This window comes from Rhagoletis zephyria, unplaced genomic scaffold (assembly GCF_001687245.7).
Source record: "Rhagoletis zephyria isolate East Lansing unplaced genomic scaffold, Rhagoletis_zephyria_1.1 Rzeph_scaffold_01667, whole genome shotgun sequence".
Lineage (NCBI taxonomy): Eukaryota > Metazoa > Arthropoda > Insecta > Diptera > Tephritidae > Rhagoletis > Rhagoletis zephyria.
In genome coordinates, this window is record NW_016158751.1 from 63,267 (window position 1) to 88,813 (window position 25,547).

At 41.2% G+C, this 25,547-nt stretch overlaps 2 protein-coding genes across 10 annotated transcripts in view; one reads left to right on the forward strand and one right to left on the reverse strand.

Annotated features, from left to right (window-relative positions):
- The window catches only part of chn (zinc finger transcriptional factor charlatan), a 61,438-nt gene extending 43,884 nt beyond the window's left edge, over positions 1–17,554 (forward strand). For 5 of the 9 annotated variants that reach the window (XM_017618602.1, XM_017618598.1, XM_017618605.1 and 2 more), the window contains exons 2-9: positions 5,585–5,829; positions 6,030–6,496; positions 11,406–12,494; positions 13,351–13,683; positions 14,450–14,679; positions 14,847–14,942; positions 15,387–17,195; positions 17,307–17,554. In XM_017618602.1, the coding sequence (XP_017474091.1) occupies positions 5,647–5,829; positions 6,030–6,496; positions 11,406–12,494; positions 13,351–13,683; positions 14,450–14,679; positions 14,847–14,942; positions 15,387–17,185 (4,197 nt within the window). In that variant the 5' untranslated portion in view covers positions 5,585–5,646 and the 3' untranslated portion in view covers positions 17,186–17,195; positions 17,307–17,554. Of the gene's footprint in view, positions 1–4,686; positions 5,366–5,584; positions 5,830–6,029; positions 6,497–11,405; positions 12,495–13,350; positions 13,684–14,449; positions 14,680–14,846; positions 14,943–15,386; positions 17,196–17,290 lie in introns of those variants that run through there. The other 4 variants (XM_017618603.1, XM_017618604.1, XM_017618600.1 and 1 more) reach the window with 4 other exon arrangements.
- Positions 7,073–10,570, reverse strand: LOC108364770 (protein phosphatase 1 regulatory subunit 36-like). The gene has a single exon (XM_017618608.1). The coding sequence runs from the start codon at positions 9,929–9,931 to the stop codon at positions 8,561–8,563; it is 1,371 nt and encodes a 456-aa protein (XP_017474097.1). The 5' UTR covers positions 9,932–10,570; the 3' UTR covers positions 7,073–8,560.
- Positions 17,555–25,547: the final 7,993 nt, after the last annotated feature.

Consider the following 25,547-nt stretch of genomic DNA (forward strand, 5'->3'; position numbering starts at 1 on the left):
ATAGGCAGGCTGGCTGGCAGGCAGGCAGCAGACCGGAGGAATATGGGCAAATAAAACCGAATGAAAATGCGAAAAGAAGGGGGACACTTCAAAAAGTACGCACACATACACAAATGCGCTCACTACTTACAAATATTTAAGCAAACAAAACAGCACTTGAGTTAAGCAAAACAAACAACAAAATATATATATATGAAATGCTGTTTGAGGGGGAGAACACGTTTCGATGATGGTACGCTACAAAAAAGTGTGTATGCATGTGTGTGCGGCTTGCCTGTCGCAATAGCACCGACCGAAGCAGCATCGAAATGAAGACAATGTCGCCAAAGTGGGCGACAAATGTCAGGCCGCAATGGGCCATATGCAACATAGCAATGTGGCTGTGGCGATTGGTGACTCTGGTGACTGACTTTGCGTTGCTATTGCGCCTTACGCGCTGTGGGTTGCAGCGATTGCGAGTGGCCGACGACTATGCCAATTGGCCTGTGTGGACTGTGCGGCACTTGGCGACAACTTTGCTAACAAGCCATTTGTTTGGCTGCGCATTTGTTTGCGCTTGGCGTTAGACAGTTGTGGCACAGAAAAGTTGGCGCGCTTTTTCGTCTACCGTTTTTCGTTGCTCGCCTTTTGTTTTTTTTTCTTGCATGTTACAAGCTTTAATATTTTCTATCAACTCGTATCCACCCACTTTGTGTGCGATGATGCGTCTTGCCGTTGCAGATGAGGTAGACATAAACTACTTTTTTTCATATGTATTTTTTTTTTCAAATCAGCGCAGTAACAAGTTGGCGCTTGCATCGAGGACACAAAGTGAGATACCTGACTTCATTTTCAACTTGCTTTAGTGAAAGACTCTACCTATTTCTTTGGTTAAGCTAGAAACAAGAACTCGTTGAACGAAGGAAACATTAAAAATGCAAGCCTAAAAATAAAAGTGATCGCTCCACGGCTTTGTTGGACTATGGCGTCTTTACTTTCAATCTCCACCGGTCTTCTGACTCATTTGGCGGCAGAGGCTTCGGCATCAGCAGCAGCGGCGGCGGTGCACTACAAGAACCAGTCAAAGCAGGCGCAGACGCTGAACACTATGGCCATGCAAGCATTGAAAAGAGTGCCGGCAACCATAATAAAAAACAGAGTATATATACACTAGGGTGGTTCAAAAATACATGCGATAAAAGTAAAGTCGGAATTTTAATGCTCACACCCCCGGTTAATTATGTCGAAATCAAAAAATATTTAGATATCACTCAAAATTTTTCATGTGTTTTATATGAAAAAAAAACATTTAGTCGAAATGGTATAGAATTCTTGGAAATCAATATTTTTGATCGGAAAACTCTGTTTTACTTCAGGAGACTTTCAATAATAGATAACACTGTGAGACAAATGGTAGGGGTCAGTGATCGGGAAGGGTTCAAACTACCGGGGAAAGTTATATCGGTAGAAAAGAAGTTATACGTGTCCCGGCGTTTCGCTGGGTCACGTCTAGGAATCGAGATATATATATAACTATCATATAGGGGAAATTGTCACCTTTGGTGGTCTTTTTTTGACATAACTCGAGAACCACTAGTCCGATTTTGCTCAAACAAATTTAAAAAAATTAAAAATTACAATTCCTTTAATCTGTTCATATAACGTTTTTCTATATAATCAACAGTTTTAAAAAAATTTAATATTTTAGGCAAAAAATATTTTTTTTCTTCATACATTTATTTTTACCGGCAAAACTGTTGATTATATAGAAAAACGTTATATGAACAGATTAAAGGAATTGTAATTTTTAATTTTTTTAAATTTGTTTGAGCAAAATCGGACTAGTGGTTCTCGAGTTATGTCAAAAAAAGACCACCAAAGGTGACAATTTCCCCTATATGATAGTTATATATATATCTCGATTCCTAGACGTGACCCAGCGAAACGCCGGGACACGTATAACTTGTTTTTGACCGATATAACATTTCCCGTTGGTTTCATCCCATCCCGATTTTGACTGTCGCATAGTGTAATCAATTGTTTATTTTTATCATTTTTAAATAGTAGCGATTTTTTATGGGTCTCCACATTGCATTTTTTGGGGTTTTTGGAACCTGTAAAAAAGTTGAAATCAAAAGATGGTTAAATAAACAATTGGGTATTATTATTGGTAGTCTCCTGAAGAGAAACGGAGTTCGCGATCAAAACATATTTGTTTTCAGGAATTCTATACCATTTCTACGAAAAATAGTTTTTTTTTTATATAATAGACACGGGAAAGTTTGAGCGGTTTGAGCGATCTCTAAATAGTTTTTGATTTCGAAATAAAAAAAAAGTCAGAAGTGTATTTTTTCGGTATAGAACAAGCTTAAGGGATGAAATTCCGACTCACCCTAATGTACACACAAGCTGTACCGCGCGCTCGTGCAGTGTATGAATCGGTGAGCATCGAAATCCGTTGCAAACGGAGACATTGTGAGCCACGTAACCCATTGACAATTTGTCTTCCGAGTTTATGGCGTGCAAAGTGAATGGCTCTTCATTTTTATCCGTCCTACATGCTGTTGCTAATGGTCTGATTGCCTGAGCTGAAAATGTAGGTGCTTTTTTGAAGATTTGTATGTATGCATGTATGTGCGCGCGGTGTTTGGAATTCGGGGAAGGAATTTTTCAGCGGCGCTGATTTTGGTGTTGATTGAAAAGGTATGCGATTTAAGGGGTGTCATAAAAAGTAGTGGTGAAATTCGTTTGCGTTTGAGGAATTGTGTGTGTTTTTTTTGGTGAAGTTAGTTGGGTTCAGTGCGCATGCGCAGCATATAGGATCTGTTGGGTATCTTACGACAGATAATCGATTTGATTCGAGTAGTTCAGTGAAAATGATAACTCCGCTCAATTTCTTAGAAAAGACTTGAACACGACTTTATACATAGTTTCGGGACAGGTCTTAAGTTATTGTGGGATAATATGGCAAATTTTTTTCAAATATTTCGCAGCTATGCCGCCCTCACTCTTGCAGGGGCCGTGCACTCGCCGATAAAGTATTCAACTGCGTGCTTTGAGTCCAAGTCCTTGCAGCTGTGGCAGAATCTGCTGAAAAGTATGCGGGCCATTTCTTACTTATTGCTAATGTGAGCCTTGATTTAAGGTGCATGACGATCCTGTACAGGTCCACACCTGCTTAACTTTCGAGTGGTAAATTTCGGTACTAATTCTGCTTTTGATTTTCACGAGCGCGGCGCCCATATCCACCGCGTGGGATATTTTTTTTTTTGTGCAAAGCCGTACCTCGCTAGTTCAGTCATCCGCTGTCCTATGTGGAAGTGGAGTGGAAGATCCACCTATCTCGGCAGCCAGTCTGAAAAAACCGTTTCTCAGAAAACTTTTCAAGAACGCCGTATCTCAAAATTTGATTGAAGAACGCCTTATTTCAAAATTCGTTCAAAAACGCCCTATCTCAACATATTTTCAATATATTTTCAGTTGAGTCGATATGTTGTCATGCGCTGTCGCTGATAATTACGTCTTGATCAGAAATTGTGCCCAACTCTTTCCTTCAGTCCTCGACAAGTTGCCATCTAGGCGAGGAAGAAGAGAGCGCCTAACCTGCCGCCTGACTATCTGAGAAAATGTGCACTTACGTTCTCGCTTCCGGGCATGCTCTCCAAGCCTTGGATCGCTCCCAGAATTCACTGCGGCTTGAAAATTTGGTATGGCTTTTGGTAGCTCTGTGAATTATGGCCTTAGACCGCGCGGGAATTTTAATTCATTCTGAAAACTGAGACTAAGCAACAATCGAAAAATGAATTGGGAAATGTTCGGTTATTTGTAAAATGGTTTTGTTGTGGATGCNGAATTATGGCCTTAGACCGCGCGGGAATTTTAATTCATTCTGAAAACTGAAACTAAGCAACAATCGAAAAATGAATTGGGAAATGTTCGGTTATTTGTAAAATGGTTTTGTTGTGGATGGCGGAACGGGTGTGGCACCTAAAACCCCACCCAATAGAAAGAACAGAGTCTAAGCTTTAATAAAAGTTGCCCTTCCCCCTCTGAGCCCTCTACAGACTCCTGGCAGAAAAAATTTTAATTCGGGGTTTAGTAAAAAAATAATCCTCATCAGTCAAACACCGGCTCCGCCATTCACAGTATTTTTGCGCAGGCATTTTGAAAAGTGAAATAAGGCCGCCGGAGAAAAGAGAAGGTGGCCTTAATTCCATCCACCGCTTTTGGTATTATATTGTTGGTAGGAAATTCGTATCAGAAAGTAGTCTCTTTAAGATAACGCTGTAACCTTTTTGTATGAGGAGGAAGCATCGAAAGCCTGTATAGCCGGTCAGTGTGAGACTTTAACCCACTAAACCTCCTACCGTGCAATACCTACCCATCGCATTTTGCCAGTTCGATAGAGTTTCTTTCCGTGCAATTTTCTTTTTCAATGTTAGTGGTAACTCTTCCGGTACTTCGAAATTGCGTATCCAAAGGCGTTCCTGATCCGGATCCGAGAGCGCGCGCGAAACGTTTAGAGTCCTCAGGGTATTTTCATAATTTGTAGCAGAATTCAATTAACTCGTTCACTACAACAACAGCGTTCTTTCCACACGCTCATGCGCACATAGTACATGCAGTACAATAAATATAAGCCAACTATTTTATTTTGCTTTGTGCTGCATTCAGCACTTCGCAATTTTCAACTATTTAAATGTGTAGATACACCTTTGAGTGGGTGTCCAACACTTGGAATGAGACGCGTTCATCTTTCGTCAGCTAATCTTAGAGGGGGATAGGTAGCCCATCAGCCACCACAATTATGAATGATGAGTCAGCGTATTGGCTGTAGATCGTATGTACATAGGTGCTCAGCTTCCCACTGGGGAATGTGACTGTTTTGTCTGTCGCTATGTTCGCCTTATCTCCACAGAAATGCCAGCAACTGCCATCCCAACATCAACCATCGCCACCAGTGGCATCAGCAACACGAGCACCATCACCACCACCACCGACAAATATGTATGTGGGTACCCTACCTACCTACCTACTCTCCCATTCACTTAACGCAAACTGCAGTTTTGTGCTTTTTTCAATTTTATTATTATTGCTATTGTTGTTGCTGTTAGTGTTGCCTTGACGCAGCGCATCAAGTATCAGCAACAGCAGCAGCGTAGGTATTCCTGGAAATGTCAGTCAGCTGTCGTTGGTAACTTTTAACTTTTGTTCGCCCGCCCGCGCCCTGAGTGGCACAAAGTGGCGCATGAATACATACACTTACATGCACACACACACACACAAAGTAAAAACAAGGCTAAATGACAAGCCACAAAAATGGGCAGATGGGGTTTATACGCCGTTCGTTAATGGCTGGACTTTCAAAAGCCATTTGGGTAACTATGTACCTACCAAAGAGATTGAACAAAAAAAATTTAAAAAAAATTGCAAAAAGCCGCAAAGAGGGTAGAAGTGGAAAAATTTAAGCGAAGCGGATGTAGTATGACTATTTTTTCTTTCTCTCTTTGCTCAATGTATATGCAATTTGATTAATCTTGTCATCCTGTACATATGAGAATACCTTACTAAGCCGCTATCCCTTTCTTCTCTTTTCTTCTTGCAGTTTGTGGCGGCCCGTATTTGTAGTAGTTGTAGCAGCATTGCAGAGAGCGCATTCTATAAGCTATGGCAACATTAATACCGTCCTCAAATGTTGAGGCCGCTTATGAAGATATGTTCAAAGAAATCACAAGAAAATTATATGGGGAAGAGACCGGAAATGGTTTGCATACATTGGGCACACCGGTTGCGCAGGTGGCGACCACTGGGCCCACAGCACCCGAAGGCGAGCGTTCATTCACGAATTTGGTAAGTCGAATGCTTGCGGCTGACTCACTGCAGCAAAATACCCATACAGGCACAAATATATGTACATATGTATGTATGTATGTATATATGCCTACAATGTCTCACTGCCCCTTTTTACTTATCGCATTTTTATCTCTCTTCTTTTGTTTTGTCTTCTCATTCCTTTTATCATCTGCACTTCGCCGCTGCACCTTCTACAGCAGATCGATCGCAGCGCTGCACCCACCATCGAATATGACAACAATGCCGCAATGGCAGCTAATGCAGCGGCCAATGTAGTGGCAACAGCTGCTGGCGCGACAAATGTTGTTATCCAACAACAACCCGAAGGTTCTGTGGTGGTAGCAACAACAGGCGGTAATTTCAAATCGGAAGATCACTTGAGTACGGCATTTGGTCTGGCGGCGCTAATGCAAAATGGTTTTGCTACTACCACAAGCGGCGCCACTGGCACCGCTGGTACGGACCAACAACAGCAACAGCAGCAGCAACAACCACAACAACAGACACAAATCGTACAGTGGACAACACCAACGGCAACAGGTGGTAAATTACAAAGCTATACGGCTGCCACTCAACAACAGCAACAGCAGCAGCAACAACAACAACAACAGCAGCAGCAGCAGCAACAACAGCTTCAGCAACAAGTTGGCACATCTAAGTCAAAGTAAGTGGCCTTAAAAGTGTGTATTTTGAGCGAATTCATACTTACATATGTATATATATATAAGTTCGTTTTTTATTAGGAAGAAGCGGTTTAATCTCTTGCATAAAAATTAATTAAAAATTCTGTATCTGTAAAAGTGGTATTCAAATGGAGAAAAAATAGTTTGAAACCTCGAATTTCTAATAGTGCCTTTTGTTGAAATTCACTCGGAAGTGAATTTCAGTTCCGAGTGATTTTCAGAACCTGACAACATCGAATATTTCATTGAGTTTTTTTTTAAGATATTCTATAAAAATTTGTTTGCAAAATTTTTGCATGTTGAAAACGAATATTTTATTATGGTAGAACGATTTTTTGAACGAGTAAAAACTTAGAAAAAGTAGATGAAATAATAGCATGTATCAAATTGATTTTTGAATCAAAAGTGGTATCAAATCCTTAATAATATAAATTTGTTGATGGTTTGAAGAATCAAATCATAAATAAAATTTATTTGTTTTTTTGATTCGTCGACCAAATAAAAAATAAATTTACTACTTATAGTAAATTCATATTTTATTAGGAATGATCGTTTTTTTGTATTAAAAAAAAAAAACAAATTCTAAACCTCGAATTTCAAGAATTAAAGAGAACAATATAGGATATTTAAATTCATTTTTTTAAGACATTCCATAGCGCATTTTTTGGAACAGCGCGCTTATATGGAGAAAATTTTATTCATACTTGCGAGTTTCCATAAATTTTCTAAAAAAAAAATACATATTTTATTACCGTAGAACGATTTGCACGAACAAAGAAAAAAATATTGGGGTAAAAGTTGTAGATGTATGCGTGAGTTTTTATTACTCTTATTTGAATCCCATTCAGTGCGAAAAAAACTGGCAACCCTACCGAACATTTTTCTTGACTAAGGACTAAGAACAATAAGTGAACTGTCTCGCAAGAGAGGCCGCAGCCGTGTCTACAATAGGGCCCTTAGACCTTTCTTGTCCCAATACTATTAAGGGGGAGCTCAGGAAGGAGAGGAACACGTCTAAGAATCTGAACTGGCATAACTCGGAAGGATTGCGTCAAGTAAAGAGTTTACTGGGAAGGTACAACAGGAAGATTACCAATTCCGCCCAAAAGAGAAGCTTACAATACTAAAAGGCACCCTTACAAAACACGGCTGACCAAGAGGGCATCTGTATAAGCTAGGAATATGGTCTCTTGATCTTTGTCGGTGCTGCGACTTGACCAGTGAGACACCGCTACATATTCTTGTCGAGTGTGATTCTCTCTACAGAAGACGCCCAATAGCGCTGTTGAGCTTTCAGAGAGAGCTAGGTTTAGAATAAGTATTGTGAAGAATAGAGGGCACAATACATCACTATGTCGCGATGCACTCCTCGTTTTAATATCTATCTATGGAGTTTTTAAAAAGCTTTGTATATTTCCTCAAGATGTCGTGGAAGCGGGCGAGGGAGTAGAGAAGGTATTAGGAGCTCTCCGCTGTTGCAGGAGGGGTAGGTAATTGGTAGGAAATGGGGCATGAAATCATAGTCTAGTCTAAAAAGTTTTATGGAGTCCGCGTCTTGTAGAATCCACTAGAGAAAACTACACCAATCAGATAGCTGTATTGAGTAGAGTAGGTGCCTTCTTAGAAATCATTTAGGACCATTATCTCATGTTTAATATGGTGCTCGTCGGCATCGTAGGACACATGTGAAGGTTGAAGTCTGCAAGAGTCTCTAGTATCTAGAGTCAATCAAACGCATTTCTTGTACCAGAAAAATAGGAATGAAACAAATTTTCTTAAATAAAACTTATGAGCCTTAAGAGCCAGTATCCGGTCGCATTTATTTTCGATTTTTGATGCACATTTTTTTCTAATTTTCCAACAAGGTTTTTAAAAAAATATATTCCTCAAATTTGTATAAGCTGTTCCATAAAAAAATACCTACTAAACTCTATCTTTCATATCTGCATTTTTGAAAATGTATCCAGAAACAGCATGCCCTTGTCTACTGCTTTTTCATCCCTTCCTCTCTTTTATGTTTTTTTTTTCTGTGCTTCCACCTTCTATTATTGCTTTCGCAGTAATTTCTTGCGTTCCAAAAACTTGTCCGTTATCTCTTGCACACTAGGGCCATACGAATCGCGTTGCAGTTCCCGCTCGCATTTTGTTACAATATTGGTTATCATGTCCTCTGCGGAGAAGTACTCAATGACCTCATCTCGTCGACACCACTTATCTATCACCGCCTTGCTCACGCGCTCATACTGCATGCGCACATGGTAGTAAGTGTCGAATTCCTGTGCGTACTTGCGCATTTTTTCCGCATCGATGCTGGGTACCTTCAGTGCGGGCTGGCGCTTTATTTGATATGGATCATAGGTTTCCGAGTAGTTTTGAAAACGCACCGCTTCCCAGTTCATGTTCAAAATGGTGTCGTAGATTTTCTTCGGATGCCCGAGTATGCCGTGACATGTGTCGATCAAGATCAGCTGACTATCGGGCACAATGTACTCCAGCTCCAGCTGGTGAACGCGCAGATCAGTGCCGCGATACTTCCGTTCACCAATCCACAATATAGGCAAATTTTCCGTTGCCACATTTGCCAATTCCTGTATCAGTGGCGAGTTTTGTGTGCGGTAATTGCGACGCTTATAGTTCTTGCCGTAGAGCATGTTGGCCTCGGCTTGGGTGAAGTTAATGTGCGCATATCGCTTCAGTTTGAAGTGCTCCGAGCGAAAGAGCCGATACATTTCCAAATCGATGTAGTCATAGGCGCGACGATGCATGGCAATCCACACCACTTGCGTTGAGAATGCCAAGAAAGTTTCGTAAAAGCGCTTATCTTTTATAGACTGCGAGATGTTAACGATTGGCGTGATGTGGTAGAAGCGTTTCATCTCGCCCTCGCCCATTATTATGGTGCTATATTCACGTGCCAGCAGCAGGCGATGCTGAGTGAGATATTCCGAGTATATGCGCTTGATTTCGTTGGTGTCTTCGCTTTGTATTTGCGCCTTGTCGCCGGTAATCTCATCCCGTCGTATCAGTACAAACTCCACCATTTTCAGATAGTACTCGAAGTAGATGATGAGTGCGCGCAGAAAACGATCGACGGTGAAGGTGTGCAGAAAATATATGAAATCCTTGGTGATGATTTCGGACGGCGCCAGGAAGAGCACGACGTTTTTTATGTCCTGCACAAGTATGACGTCGGCGTCGTGTGTGAGATCGGAGCGCTGAAACTCCTGACGAAATATCAGTTCCTCCAGTTGATTGACAGTCTTGCTGAAATTAAAGCCACACGTGTTTACATAGTCCTCCTTCACCAATTCGGCATCTTTGGTGTCTTCGAACTCAATGCGCTCCAGATTTTTGTTCCACACCCATTTACCATTGCAGTACTTGGGCACAAAAGTGACGGTGTGAATGCGTTGCATTGTTTGCGTGCGGTTGAAAAACTGGAAGAGTCAAATGCGCTTGAGATTTCGAATGAAAATACATACGTATGTACATATATATTCATTTGTGGGAAAATAAAAATATAAAATAACTCAGTTGTGAGAGTCACTTGAGTACTACCGCATTTCGAAACCGCCCAGCAATTTCAGTTTGGGTCAAAAAACGGTAATAGAAGATGAAACTGATGAATTGAGTCAAAATGTGCAACTTTAAGGTTAGGTAAAATCACAAAATGGTGGACCGCTGAAAGTCCTATTTTATGAGCTGCTTTATTGAATTAATTTGAGTGACTTATGTAGGAAAATATTCTTCATTTGTTTCCGTTATTTTTTTTTTTTATTTAGATAAATAAAATATTGTTACTACATATTCTGCAAGAATGGTAGAATACAAGATTGCGCATTCCCGACGGCGATGACATTTGTGAGTAAAAAGTAGCGAAGCCGAATAGGAGGATAAAAGAGAATGTGAGATTAATCAGTTATCTTAATATTCCATTTTTCGATAGGAAATGTGTTTACGTGTTTTAATTGCTTTAAATTGTGAAAATATATGATTTGTAATAAAAATTAATAAAGGAAATGTAAAAAAACTGTGATTTTAGTGAAAGTATAGGGGATTTCCAAGGCGAATTAATATAAGGTGATAGCAGGAGTACAAAAACAAAAATTTACATGTATTTGTTTTTGCTTTGGCGGCATAAACTGTCAAAATCTGTAAGAGTGTGTGTAGAAATTCAAAGAAAATTTTTCAGTTTGATATCAGAAGCCGTGCGGCGAAACACATACACAAAATCAGCTGAGCTAGTAACACCACCTTATATTAATTCGCCTTGGTGGATTTCAGTGCATTTATAGTTTTTGAGGCGTTTTTTACGAACATCAAGAACTGTAAAAATCGGCAAAACCAAAGTAGTATCCGTTTTCGAAATACGCCACCTTCTGTTCACTACATCGTGCATATTATGTGTATGATTTTTTTTCAATTTTTGCATTTGATTTTATCTTTTCTTATCCTATTTTAACATATCCAGTCTTATCCTATCTTACTTTATTTTATCTTATTTTATTTTATCTTGTCTTATCTTATATATTTTATTTTATCTTATCTTATATTGCCTTAGCTTATATATTATATCTTTTCTTGTCTCATCTTTACTTATGTTATTGTATCTTATCTATCTTATTTTATATATTTTACGAACGAAAAATTACACTGAAGATGGCACAACGCCGAAATCGAACGCAAACCAAACTTGACAAGGGATGACAGAAATTCGTTCCAAAATAAATGATTATATATTTTATGTTATCTTACTCTTGCTTTTTGTTATTTAGTTGTATTATATTTATACATACTTTTTTTCTTTTTATATGATTTATTATATTATCTTAACCTCACTTTATACTCAAAACATTCAACATTAATCCTCATTTTCTACTCTGTTTTCAGGTCCAAAAACCGCAACGACGCCACCACCGAAGTGATCTACACTAGTCCCTCGACCTCCGGCAACACCATGAATTCCGGTCAGGCCCAACAACAGACCGCACCTACATCATCGTCGAATGCTGGTGCGGCCACCAGTTCAAGTGGCGGCAGCAGTCGCAAGAAGTCCCACAACAACAACTCGTCGCATAACAACCACCAAAATGGCAACAATGCCAACAATAACAACGGCGGCGTACAAGTGCAAAAACGTTACGCTTGCACTCACTGTCCCTACTCCACCGATCGACGAGATCTCTACACTCGTCACGAGAACATACACAAAGAGGAGAAGCCCTTTCAGTGTTTCGCTTGTCTGAAGCAATTCAATCGGGCCGATCACGTGAAGAAGCATTTCCTGCGCATGCATCGCGAATTACAGTACGACATAAATAAGACGCGGCGTCACGTACCCTCGTCGAACACGGCCAACAGCGGCGGCGGCAATCACCATGCCGGCGGACGTGGCAACGTCACCATAACAGCGGTAAATACTCAACTCACAAACAATACGAACATCAGTTGTGGCTCACCCGAGCAAAAACCCAACATCATATTCCAGGGCGCGAACGTACAACTGGACAATGCATTCCTGGAGACGCAACGACAGCCCACATCATCGATCATGAGCATTGCGGAGACCATTGAAGCGGTGGCAACGGCCGCTGATGCGCCATTACCACAACTCAAACAGGAGAAGCAAGATGACATTGTTGGTGGTAGTGGTGTCGGCGTTGGCATCGGTGGCGGCAACATTGACAATGGTGGCATTGTTGGTAACAGTGGCGCCCCCACTGGCAATCTTAAGCCGAAACGTGAGAAACGATTCACCTGCTGCTACTGTCCCTGGTCTGGCGCGGATAAGTGGGGCTTGAAGCGTCATCTGAATACGCATACAAAACCGTTTGTGTGCTTGCTGTGCGACTATAAAGCCGCGCGCTCCGAACGCTTGGCCACGCATGTGCTGAAGGTGCACAATAAGCGCGCATGCAACAAGTGCTCCTTCCTTGGCGACACGCAAGAGGAGTTTCAGGCGCACATCAATGAAGTGCAGTGAGTATCTATTGTGATTATAATTAACATAAGTGTATTGTTGGTTAATACTAATTGCTTTGCTAAATAATTCAAAAGTAGAAGTCATCCACAGCAAAACCTAATAAAATAACTCCCACTAACATTTAGCTCTTAAGTCTTACGTAGTAAAACTAACAAAGTAGGCAGTAGCTTTTAATACTAATTTTCGAAAATCTAATATGTATTTGGAATTCTTGTTCTTCTTCTCTGTGCTTTCTACCTCGCCTCGTGCTCGCAGCCCCAACGACACGCGGCCAGCGCGAGGCAATCAAAATTCGACAAATAACTTTATAAGTAACGGCAATGCGTCGAATTCCGATTCGAGCTCGAACGTTTTGCGTACAATTGGCAACACTTTAATAACGAATAATGCCAGTGTAAATATATATCCAAATTCGAGTGTGGCATACTGGTAAATAAAAAAAAAACAGTTAATACAGCTAATCATTTGCTACAGTTAGAGAAGGGAAAATGGAATGTGGTTAAAATATGAAGTTAACGAAAAAAATTAAATTAAATGCAGCTTATAATAAAATTAAAAAAAAAAATGTTTTTGTTTAAATTAAGTACTCATATATTTAATAAAAAAAAAGTAGCGAAACTCCTTAATTACTTTAAAGTGAGGTTAAACAAAAGCAAAATAGTTCAATTACACATAGAAAAGAATAGAAACAACAGTTTATTACTTTTTAAATCCCAATATCTCCCCCCGGCCCCAAGATTTTGCACTTTTAGCTTAAAATCGAAAGTTGTTTCATAAATTTTTAATTTTCTTTCGCTGTAATACAATTTTCTTTCCTTAAAAAAAAAAATCACACCTGCTCTCTGCTCAAAGTCATACAACTCATAGTGGTGGCGGCGGCGGCGGTGGCTCATCCACTTCCAGCAATCATGGCGGCAATGTTGGTGGCGGTGGTTCGGTAACCATTTATACCACAACAACAACGAATGATAATGGCAGCGGTAACATAACCGGCGGTCCACTACAGGAAATCATTGTAAATCCCACCTCGATGGTGGGGTGGCGTTTGAGCGCCAATGGTTCGCTAATACCACCACACGATCTACTAACGGGCGGCTTGCCCAATGCGGCCGCACAAAAACGCGGCTCAGAACGTTTATTTCAATATCTTGAGGCAGACGGAAGTGATCCGGAAGACTATGCGCGGTAAAATAAATCAAAAATTAAATGTCATATCAAACTTTTTTTGATTTTACTTGTACAATTTATTGTGTGTCTAATGTGACTCCATCAAGTTTGTGTTCACAGTCTTTCGTTTGGTCACACCCGTATTCTAATTAATTTCTTATAAATATGTTTTTCTTTGCATTCTAGCGATTTTTATAGTATTTTTCTTTTCTGTTCTTTAAAATCAAAACACAAGCGCCTTTAAAAAAAGAACATTAAAAACTAAATTTTTTCTTTTATGATTTATGCCTAACAAAAATTGAAAAGTACATACATATGAGGCCGTGAGAGCAGAAGTGGCCTAACCCATATTTTTTTTACTAAACTTCTTGAAGTAGTTTCAACTATGAAAAATTTTAAAGTAATAGTCGTTGATTTCCTTATATTAAGGTGCAAATGTATGTAGAGTACCCTACAATTATATTCTTTAATTTTAAAATATTTAAGATGGGAAACTAATATAAAATAATAAAAAAAAATTGTGGGTTACGCCTTTTCTGCTCTCACAATCTCATATGTACAGTTACAACTAATTTGAGTAAAAAATAATTAGTTTAAAAAAGTATTGTCACTAAAAATATTATTTTTATTTGTTTTCATTATACTTTATTCTTTGTTTATTTTTTTATTTAATTTAATTTTATACATTTTTTATTTAAATATTTTATTTGTTAAATAATTATTTTTAATTAAGGACACGCTTTCTAATCTCTAACTCTCCCTCTATCTCTTTCCACAACTACAGTTTACTTAAAATGGACGCAATCAGTCGCAACACCGCTTCAGTCGCTCAGGATTTTCATAAGGCGGGAGGCGTGCAAGAGTTGAAAATTCCAGCTAATCATCAACTCCTGTTCAATAATAAACTGCCTTCACAATGGACGACCAAAGAGGCTGCGGCGCTACTCCATTCCCTAAGCAACAACAGCAACTTTGCCAACAACTATCAGCAACATCTGCAGCAGCAGCAGCAACATCAGCGCAATAAATACCACCACCAGCACCACAACAACAGCAATACCAACGGTCATATGCGTCAGCGACAACATTCGACGGGTGAGGATGATGAGAACACACCCTCGTCTGCCTCATCGACCACCTCATCGAGTGATGATGGCGCTTCGCCGNGCAGCAGCAGCAACATCAGCGCAATAAATACCACCACCAGCACCACAACAACAGCAATACCAACGGTCATATGCGTCAGCGACAACATTCGACGGGTGAGGATGATGAGAACACACCCTCGTCTGCCTCATCGACCACCTCATCGAGTGATGATGGCGCTTCGCCGTTAAAAGGCAGTGTTCGGCAATATGCGACTGATTCAGCAGCAACAACAGCAGCAGCCATGCATCACAGCAATGGCGGCAGCGGCAGCAATTATGGCAACAGTGAGCAGAGAAAGGCGATGTCGGCATTCTTGAGCGAAAATTTCGATCTGCAAGAAACATCTGAAACTGTAATGGAAATGATGGCAGCAGCAGCTACTAGCAACAACAACAAGCGCAAATACCAGCAATACCAACGGCTGGACAACGATGAAGATCAAGAAAATCAAGAGCAGCTTATTATTAGATCGCCTCCCGCGTACAACAAAGTCATAAATTACCACAACACCAACAACAACAACAACAACAGCCAACATACGAAAACCAGAACGCTCAACCAACGTGCAACANACACACCCTCGTCTGCCTCATCGACCACCTCATCGAGTGATGATGGCGCTTCGCCGTTAAAAGGCAGTGTTCGGCAATATGCGACTGACTCAGCAGCAACAACAGCAGCAGCCATGCATCACAGCAATGGCAATGGCGGCAGCGGCAGCGGCAGCAGTTATGGCAACAGTGAGCAGAGAAAGGCGATGTCGGCATTCTTGAGCGAAAATTTCGATCTGCAAGAAACATCTGAAACTGTAATGGAAATGATGGCAGCAGCAGCTACTAGCAACAACAACAAGCGCAAATACCAGCAATACCAACGGCTGGACAACGATGAAGATCAAGAAAATCAACAGCAGCTTATTAGATCGCCTCCCGCGTACAACAAAGTCATAAATTACCACAACACCAACAACAACAACAACAACAACAGCCAACATACGAAAACCAGAACGCTCAACCAACGTGCAACGAATGCCGCGCACAACAACCGCGAACATCGTCTTGATCTGCCGCACATTGATCGCGACAACAAAGAGAACAACAAGCAGAATGCTGCCACATTCCTCACCACTATGGAATATCAGAATTTGAATAAGGTTAGCACACAAATACAAAATTATGTCAAGGATATCATCAGTAAGTATTATGCGGAGACGCCGCTCATGTATCCGGCCATGCCGACGGCTACCGAGACGCCACACGGCAGTCAACAGCCCGCGGAACTACAACTGTCACAGCAACAACATCAGCAACCCTCACCAACGCGCCGCAAGCGCATGCTTAGCGAGACAGAGGAGTACATCGAATATTTGCGCAACAAAGAGGACATCACGCTGACCATCACACCCAAAGTGTCCGCCGCGCATAAGCAGCGGCATACCAGCGCCGTTTCGCACCTACACCAACAGCGACTAAGCCCCACGCACTCGACGCTGGCAGCAGCAACGCCGGCTGTGACACTAGCGCCCATTGTTACGACCATTCCACAGCAAATACAGACATCACAGCCACTACAACAACAGCCACAGCAACAGCCCAGCAAGCGCCGCAAATCGCTATCACAAATAGCCACACTGTTGCCATTGCTGGCGGATGCGGCCTGTCAGCAGCAGTATCTCACCGCGCCACTGGACTTTAGCAAGAAGCCTATGCACGCCGCCAACGTGGCCGCGACAATCATGCCCACACCCACGCCAGCAGCGCCTACGACATTTAACGCTTCGCCCACGCTCCCACCTACGCCTGCAACAGCAGTGGTGGCGCCCATAGCAGCAAAGGTCTCTGTCATACAAGCTGCACCCATGCAAAAACAAAAACCACAACAACAACAAAGCGCCGCTGCGCCGACTGCTGCCGGTGGCGGTCAGAGCGCCCACGACAAGCGTTCGTCACGCAAACAGGCGCAACCAAAGAAAATACGCGCGCCACCAGAGGTAATAGTAGCCATGTTGCGCGACAAATACCTGAATCGCATGGTCGATCATAAGCTGAGTTGTCGTGCGTGTGCGCAAGACAAGCAGCGCGCCGCCGCGATGCTCGTATTCAACTATCACACCAAGGGGTCATTGGCGTTGCACAAATACTGGAGGCATCGGGTGGTGAAAACAAGCTGTCGCCATTGCAAGCAAGCTTTCAAGCAGCGCAGTAGTTTGGTGGTTCACTGTTGGCGTGAGCATCGTGACGTCATGCAAAGCAAGGGGCGGAGGAGGAGTGTGAAAATGGTAAATGAAAAGATAAAGAAGCAGCGAAAGAGGGGAAGTAAGAAACAGTCGAAGCAAGCGAAAAAAGCAAAAAAAGCGGCGTTGAAGGCGTAAAGTGGAGTAGGAGGAAGTAGAAGTGTTAACATATGGACACACATGCATGTAAAAATGCGAACTGTAATGTGGGTGGATTANAAAGCAAAAAAAGCGGCGTTGAAGGCGTAAAGTGGAGTAGGAGGAAGTAGTAGAAGTGTTAACATATGGACACACATGCATGTAAAAATGCGAACTGTAATGTGGGTGGATTGCTTGGGCCAGCCCAAGTAGCTTGGAATAAGTTAGTGGGCGCGTAAATTGCAGTTACAAGTGGTGGGCGTGGGCTTTAATATGTGCATTCAATGTTTCAATGCGCGTAAAACAAAAATTAATTTAGGCTTAACCAAATTTTTTTTTTAAGAATGATTTTCAATGTTAAAAAAAAAATATTAATCCAAGAGAATTCAAAACGCAATGTTTTTTATGAATTGATTTTTTTTGCCCTATAGCCCAAAAAGCATTTTATTATTTGCAAGCTGTATGGTTTAAAAATATACAGTGAGCTTCAAAAAGCTTGGCATGCATGTCTATGAAGTAACCAACTGCGACATACTATCTATGACGTAGAATATTAATGGTCTGAAATATGCAAAAAATCGTTTTGAGTTTGGAGAGTTGACCTTTTAAACAACCAGTTTGAGGGATATGGCTTTCTACAACGAATAACAAATACTTTTTTAAAATTAAATTTTATTTTAGGATAATGTGGTTTCAATTATTTCAAAATTTATTGGGTCAAGTAATGTCTCTTCAACTTTTTCCGAGTGCTTCCAATTCTCAAAACCAAAAAAAAAATTAAAAATTTAGATAAAACTTTCTGCTGCAGTTTCATATCACCACTTTTCAGCGTCTTAGTATTCCGTTCAGCTATAAGTTTGATATGCACGTCAAAGCCATAACCCTGCTTGTCTCATTTGTCGCAAATTTTCGCGAGCTCAAAAGCCTTCCAGCCACACAGATTTCTCTGCTTCAAAATTCAACTCAAAAAGTCCTAAATATTTCATCAACACTCCATTTTTTTTGTTTTAAATAAAACATAACTGAGTAGATACATAAAAACAATTTTTGGATAAGGAAAAAGCGCGGCCATGGGTAGAAATAACCAGCCATAAGAAAGCGGTCGGACACACTCGAATAAAAACTTTTATAAGATAGAAAATACATACATGCATATGTAGCTAATGAAAAGCAGTTTTGCTTCAATCTTTTTTTATATTTCATTTTACATTTACCATTATTTAAATTGCCAATAAGTGTACGCCGTTTAAGTTACTTACATTTAAGTTATAATGTACCTGAAATATGTTTTCTCTTAAAACTTAAAGGAAAAAGGAAAACTGCTTATGCAGCATGTATTAAATTAATATTTGAACAAAAAATAAAAATAAAAACACATTGCGAAAAAGCCTTTCATACTTAATTAAATTAAATTATATTACATTAATTATATATACATATATGTTAAATTATAAACAAACTATGGTTATGTATTATATCGTATTTGGCGCCATCCTAATGAAGTCACAAAATACAGTTAGTGGCTAAACACATACTCACACATGTAAAAGTTGCGCTCGAGTATGTTCAAATAGTGTTTACACGAAGCTTTAATTTGCCAATTCCATTGATGAAAATTTGGTTATAACAGAAATATTTATATACATACATACACTGTAATTTAGTAAAAGTTTTAGCCTCGTTAGGTGGTAAATTTATATGAGAATTTAATTAATGTTTTGTTTGTGGTACGAAGCAAAGAAACTTAATATACAGAATTTATGTTGCCATTTGCCCAAGAGCAAATATAAAAAGTANTGAGAATTTAATTAATGTTTTGTTTGTGGTACGAAGCAAAGAAACTTAATGTACAGAATTTATGTTGCCATTTGCCCAAGAGCAAATATAAAAAGTAATCTTAACACACACACAAACACTTCGTACACACACACACACACACACACACGTATAGCATAAGATAAATGTTTTTACAAGAAACCAGCAAAGGTAAAGGGAAAAACTAAAAACAACATTTTGTAAAGGGTTTTCGACAACACTCGAATCTTTAATGATTGCAGAATTGTTTCACCAACTTGCCACTTGCGTACTTTATACATATAAATCTTATTTATGTGTCTAAATATAAAATACAAGTAATTTTTACAAAAGCATATAATTTTTTGTATGAAATTGTGAATTCCAAAATGTATTTTTTTATATTGTACTCATTTGAATGCCTTATTTTATTGTTTTACTTTTTACTTTAATTAATTTTATTATATTTTCACGTATGCTTTAAGTCACCTTTAAGTCGCCTTTTTCTTGCATAAAATTATATTTAGTTTATACACAAGGAAAGCAAACAAATATGCATACATGTATGTACATACACACATATGTATGTGTGTATGCAAAATTAGAAACTCACTTAAAACTTAGTACATAATAGTAATTGCAACGCATTATACTCATTTCCATTTGACCAAATAGTCAAACTAAAAAACAACAAAGACCTTTATTTAAAAACCAATAATAAAAATTAAAAAAAGCACTTGATGTACGTAGCATATAAAAAGCGAGCGTTGATTACCATACGAAAGCGAAAGTAATGGACTGAAAATGCAACAAAAGAAAAAAAAACAAACAAAAACACGTACATACAAACCTAAAAAAAAATACAAAATAATTCGATTTTAAGCTAAAACAAATTGAAATGATTTTCCGTTCAAAAACGCTGTATTTGAGAAGCGCTAGCAAAGCACCATAGCGTATAGTAAAAAATATTGTAAACGCCCTTTTGCAAATATAAAATACCAAATTACACAAAATTTAAAAATCTACTACGGCACAAAAAATTAACTTAATTAAAAATGAAATTAAGTAAATGCAAATTGCTAAAATAATTCGAATCACAAAAAACATCATATATTTAGTCGATGGAAGTTAAGTAAATGAAAAAGACAACTTGCAAAAAATAGAAGAGACAAAGCCAGTAGTGAAGTTTAAAATATGTCATAATGGTAATAGAACCATTTAAAAGTCATTGACATAAATAAAAAACTAACTAAAAGAATTAAAATTTAAAAGCAAAAAAAGTACTGCAGCATCAATGTAATGCTGCTCCGTATGGTAATGGTAATTGAATGTCAAATGTGGTTTTAGTTTAAATTATATTTCCGAACATTAAAAATAAACATCTTTAAATTAGTTTAAAATAAAAATAATTATCGTGTTTTAAATGTACTTTAATGCATGGTCATGATACAATTATTTACAGGTATTGTCTTCCCAGAGAGTCCTCCTAGGTTCTAAGTAAGAGAGTCCTAAGTGCAGCGACCTAGCAATATCAGCTGTTTCTCCACAGTCCTGGCGTTTATAATGCATAGATACCAGGGATGTTGCGAATATTTGCATTCGCATTCGCGAATGTGAAAAATATGACATTGGAAACATCCCTAATACATACATATGTATGCACATTGGGGTGGTCCTTAAATGTAGGGAGCAAATTTTTACATCAGATTTCCTAAGCCTCAACCCCTAGGTCGATGCTACTATAGTTGAAGATATCACATATAAATTTTGGTCCCGATTGGAGACGGTTAAGACGTGTCGCATAGGGTGCAAAGTTCAGATTCCTCTATGGAGACTCAAAAAATTAACACCCTTATTGCGAGTGTCGACTAGTAGTAGATAAACGACTCTTATTCGATCATCGCTCTCCGTGGTATTGTGAATGTCGATTTCTCGTTCAATAAGCATCTGTGAATAGTTTTTAGTCACTCATCCTTCTACAACTGTTTTTCTGTAGAAGGCTGAGCGAGTATAAACTATTCTTACTCCCTTATTGAACGAGAAAATACCACGAATAATCGATAATCGACTAACAGTCGTTTATCTACTGCTAGTCGACACTCGGGGTGTAAAATCAATTTTTTTCCGTCTAATACCCAAAATCGATCTATCATTGCCGAAGATATCACATATAAATTTCGGTCCCGATTGAAGTGTGGCACAGGATTCAAAGTTCAGATTACCCTATGACGACGTCTAAAACGTTCCCAAGACAGTCGGGTCTACGTAACCGGAACGACCCAGATTTATATTTGGCCAAGGACTGTCACTCCAGCAACACTCCTCAAAAACTCTTTGGGGGGCTTGTATGCTGCTACAACGACAACGACGACGTCTAAAAGCTGGGAAGAGCATCTGAAGACCTGTAACTTCACCTCTGGTGTGAGTAAGCTTTGGTCAACCGTGAGGTCACTGCCCAATCCGACGAAGCACGACGACAGAGTCGAAATTTCTTTCGGCGACCATGCTTCGTCGGACCCGGAGCGATGCGCGAGCTATTTTAGCCGGCAGTTCATACTGCATCCTCCGGTGGACAAAGCCAAACGTCGAGTGACCAGAAGGCTGCACAAACTGCCAACAACCTGTGCCCCCCTTGCTTTCACTTGCGGTGAAGTTCAGGTGGCCATCGGGAAGGCGAAAGCCTCCAAAGCCATGGGTCCCGACGGAATATGCATGCTGATGCTGAAAAATTTGGGTCCTGCGGGGGTAGCGTACCTAACGGAGGTCCTCAATTTGTCTATGGCCACTCTCATCATCCCAATCGGTAATGTTTAGAGACAAATCGAGTAAACTTAGAAAAATAAAACAGTGGGTTCCACAGGGTGGTGTCCTTTCCCCGCTACTGTTTAACTTTTACATTTCAAAGCTCCCTCAACCACCAGAGGGAGTCTCGATTGTCTATTACGCCGACGATTGCTCGATCATGGCGACTGGGAATGGAATTGATAACCTATGTTCGAAAGTAAACGGGTACCTCTCCGAACTCTCTCGCTTCTTCACTGCAAAGTGTCTAGTCCTCTCCCCTACTAAATCCTCCGCGACCCTTTTCACAACCTGGACGAAGGAGGTCAGGCTACCGCTGGGAATTCACGTCGATGACACACCAATTCCGACGGTGAATAATCCCAAAATACTCGGAGTAACATTCGACAGCCTGCTCTCCTTCTCTGCGCACGCAACCGCTATTGTCAATAAAGTACAGAGCCGCAACAAGGTCCTCAAGTCGTTAGCCGGCAGTACTTGGGCAAAGACAAATAAACGTTGCTGGCAACATACAAGGCAATAGGCCGGCCGATTTTAAACTACGCAGCGCCAGTGTGGTCGCCGGGGACTAGTAGGACGCAGTGGACGAAGCTACAGACTGTACACCGCACTCAGGACAGCGACAGGATGCCTCCTGATGTCGCCCGAACATCACCTCCACAACGAGGCACAAATGCTCCCCATAAAGGAGCACAACATAATGCCCTGCAAGCAGTTTCTGATCGGGAGCCACAGAAGCTGACAGCTGCTTGAAGAGGAGCCCTCGCCTAGGCACGTCAGGAGGCATCCATATGAACTGACGGACGAAGTCCCTACCCTAACGGCTTTGTCCTTGTGGACCGACCCGATAGAGGCTGCACGCTTCCTAGGGCTACCGTTAGTGGAACTTGACGACAACGACTGAGATATCAACCGATCTGGACGGGGTTGTTGTAGCCGCTACAACAACAACAACAACAACGTCTAAAAGCTTGAACAGACGGCAACGCTGATACGGATTAACCCGGACTTAATCCGTCTGTTTATGCTTGACAAAAATGTATATGTGATATCCTCGACTTAAGTAATATCGATTTTGCGCATTAAATGAAAAAACACATTTTTAATTTTTTGAGTCTTTAGCATCTAGCCTTTGCCCCTTTGCTATACATCATTTATACAATTTATATGTGATATCTTCGATTATAGTAGTATCGATTTTGGGTATTAGATGAAAAAAAAAATTAACCCACAACCCCTACACAAGAGTTTACATGACTAGTAATGTTTTTCCATGAACCACTTATTTTACTCATTTAGTTAGTGCTTGGTTATACCTAGCTGGCGACAGTATGTTTTGGTAATTTGTCACAAAAATTTCTACGCAATTGATTTACAAAGTTGCAAGTTTTCCAAAGTTTCGGTATATGGTGCTGTCGTTGCACGGTAAGTAAAAATTTGCTTATTCAAAAATGTATAACAAATTAACTTTTTCTTTTTTGGTTTCATATATACGATATATTCGATTGTTTTATGCTTGGTGAATTTGTTTTTATGTTGTAATATTACATGTGGGACATTGGGCATATAATATACTATAAATTTCCTGCAGAGGATTTTCTCTGCATAAATCTTTGGCTGCTTTAGAGGATGATCTCTCCGAGCTTTGCCGCTTCTTCACTGCAAGGAGCCTAACCCTCTCCCCTACAAAATCCTCAGCAAGACTTTTCACCACCTGGACGAACGAGGTCGGGGTATTCACGTCGATGACGAAAATCCTCAGAGAAAATAAAGTACAAAGCCGCAACAAGGTCCTCACGTCGCCAGCCGGCAATTGTGTGGTCGCCAGGGACGGAATGACTCGGGTTTTACCCGACCAAGTGCTGTTGTTTCGGCGATCTAACCCCGTTTAGGTCGGCGAAGTATCTCAGAAGTTGTCCGTCTATAGGGCTACATTCACTACGTATTCTTCTACTCAGGGCTGGCATCGAGTCAAACCCAGGGCCAGAAAATTACACCTGCTGTGTATGCCGGAGACGATTACACCACAACTCCACCTCAGTCAAGTGTAATGCCTGCGAGGGGTGGAGTCACCTCAGAGTCTGCTCGGGACTACGGACACATAGACAGTGGACCACGTCGTACGTGGCCCCCTGTTGCTCAAACAGAGCAGCCTCCATGGCTAACCACAGTCCGCCCGAGCAGCCTTACACAGTCACCACAACACAACCACATAATAACACCACAGACCATACCACAGCCACGACAGACCACATAACACACACAACCGCACCACCACCCACACGCCGCCGCCAACAACTCCTGGTTCCCCCTACAATCTGCACGGTATGTCAGACCAGGATATTCCGTAATGTGGCATCAGTCAAGTGCAACACTTGCCTTGGCTGGTGCCACTTTAGGGCATGCTCAGGTCTGCGTACCACGCGAGATTGGACTGGGCCCGTGTTGCGCTGCTCGGTCGCCGACCCCAATTGCGACGCCCCCCGCCACCACCACAGGGCGGCAATCATCACAGCAGCGCGCACAGCCAACGGCGGCAAGAACACACACATCACTTACACCCCACATCACGACACGTCTCCCGAACCACATGAAGCTCCTTAAATTTAACTGCAACGGGCTACAGAGCAAGATTGAGGAGATAACCGTCTTCATGTGTCGGCATGGTATATTGATAGCTGCGGTCCAAGAGACGAAGTTGCACAGCAATTCAACTTTGTTGAATTGCGCCGGGTACAACGTGCACCGTCGAGATCGCGAGCGAGATAATGGTGGTGGCTTAGCGTTCATCACGCACCACACCGTGCAGTATCGTCTTATCGAAGCAGACATCGACCGCAGGGATACCACCCTAGAATGTCAGGGCATCGCTATCCGGTCAGGCGATGTCGAGCTCGAAATATTTAACATATACATACCCCCTGTCACCTGCTGCCCGGCAGGATATCACCCTGATATAGGTGCGCTCCTCAGAGGTGAAAACCGTATGGTAGTAGGTGACTTTAATGCGCACCACGATCTTTGGCATTCAAGCCTGTCAAACGATCGTAGGGGAACAGACTTGGCTGAGCAGATAGACGATTCGACATTCTGCACAATGAACGACGACGCACCCACCAGGATTATGGGTAACTGCAGTAGCTCGCCAGACATCACAATAGTCAGCGCTGGTCTGATAAACAGCATAACGTGGCGACCTATGCTGACTCTAGCATCAGACCATCTACCCATAGTCATCTCGATAGATAAACCAACCGACTTTGCCTCCGCCAAACACCGGACCTATATCAACTTTTCTAAAGCTGATTGGAAAGGTTACGCGGAGTTTACCGAAAACACCTTCACAGCGCTCCCCACACCAACCGACGTCCATCTCGGTGAACGTAAGTTCCGCAGGGCTGTCACTGCTGCTGCAGCTCGCTTCATACCGGCAGGATGTATATCGGACCCACGTCCAAACTTCCCTGCCGAAGCGGCTGTTCTAGCCGATGAGCGTGATAGCCTTCGTCAGGCCGATCCCGGAGATCCCCGTATCAGGGATCTCAACGCGGAGATTCGGCAACTTGTAAACGTACATAAGCGGAAGAAGTGGGAGGAGCATCTGAAGACTTGTAATTTCACCTCTGGTGTGAGCAAGCTTTGGTCAACCGTGAGGTCATTGTCTAATCCGACGAAGCACGACGACAGAGTCGAAATTTCCTTCGGCGACCATGCTTCGTCGGACCCGGAGCGATGCGCGAGCTATTTTAGCCGGCAGTTCATACTG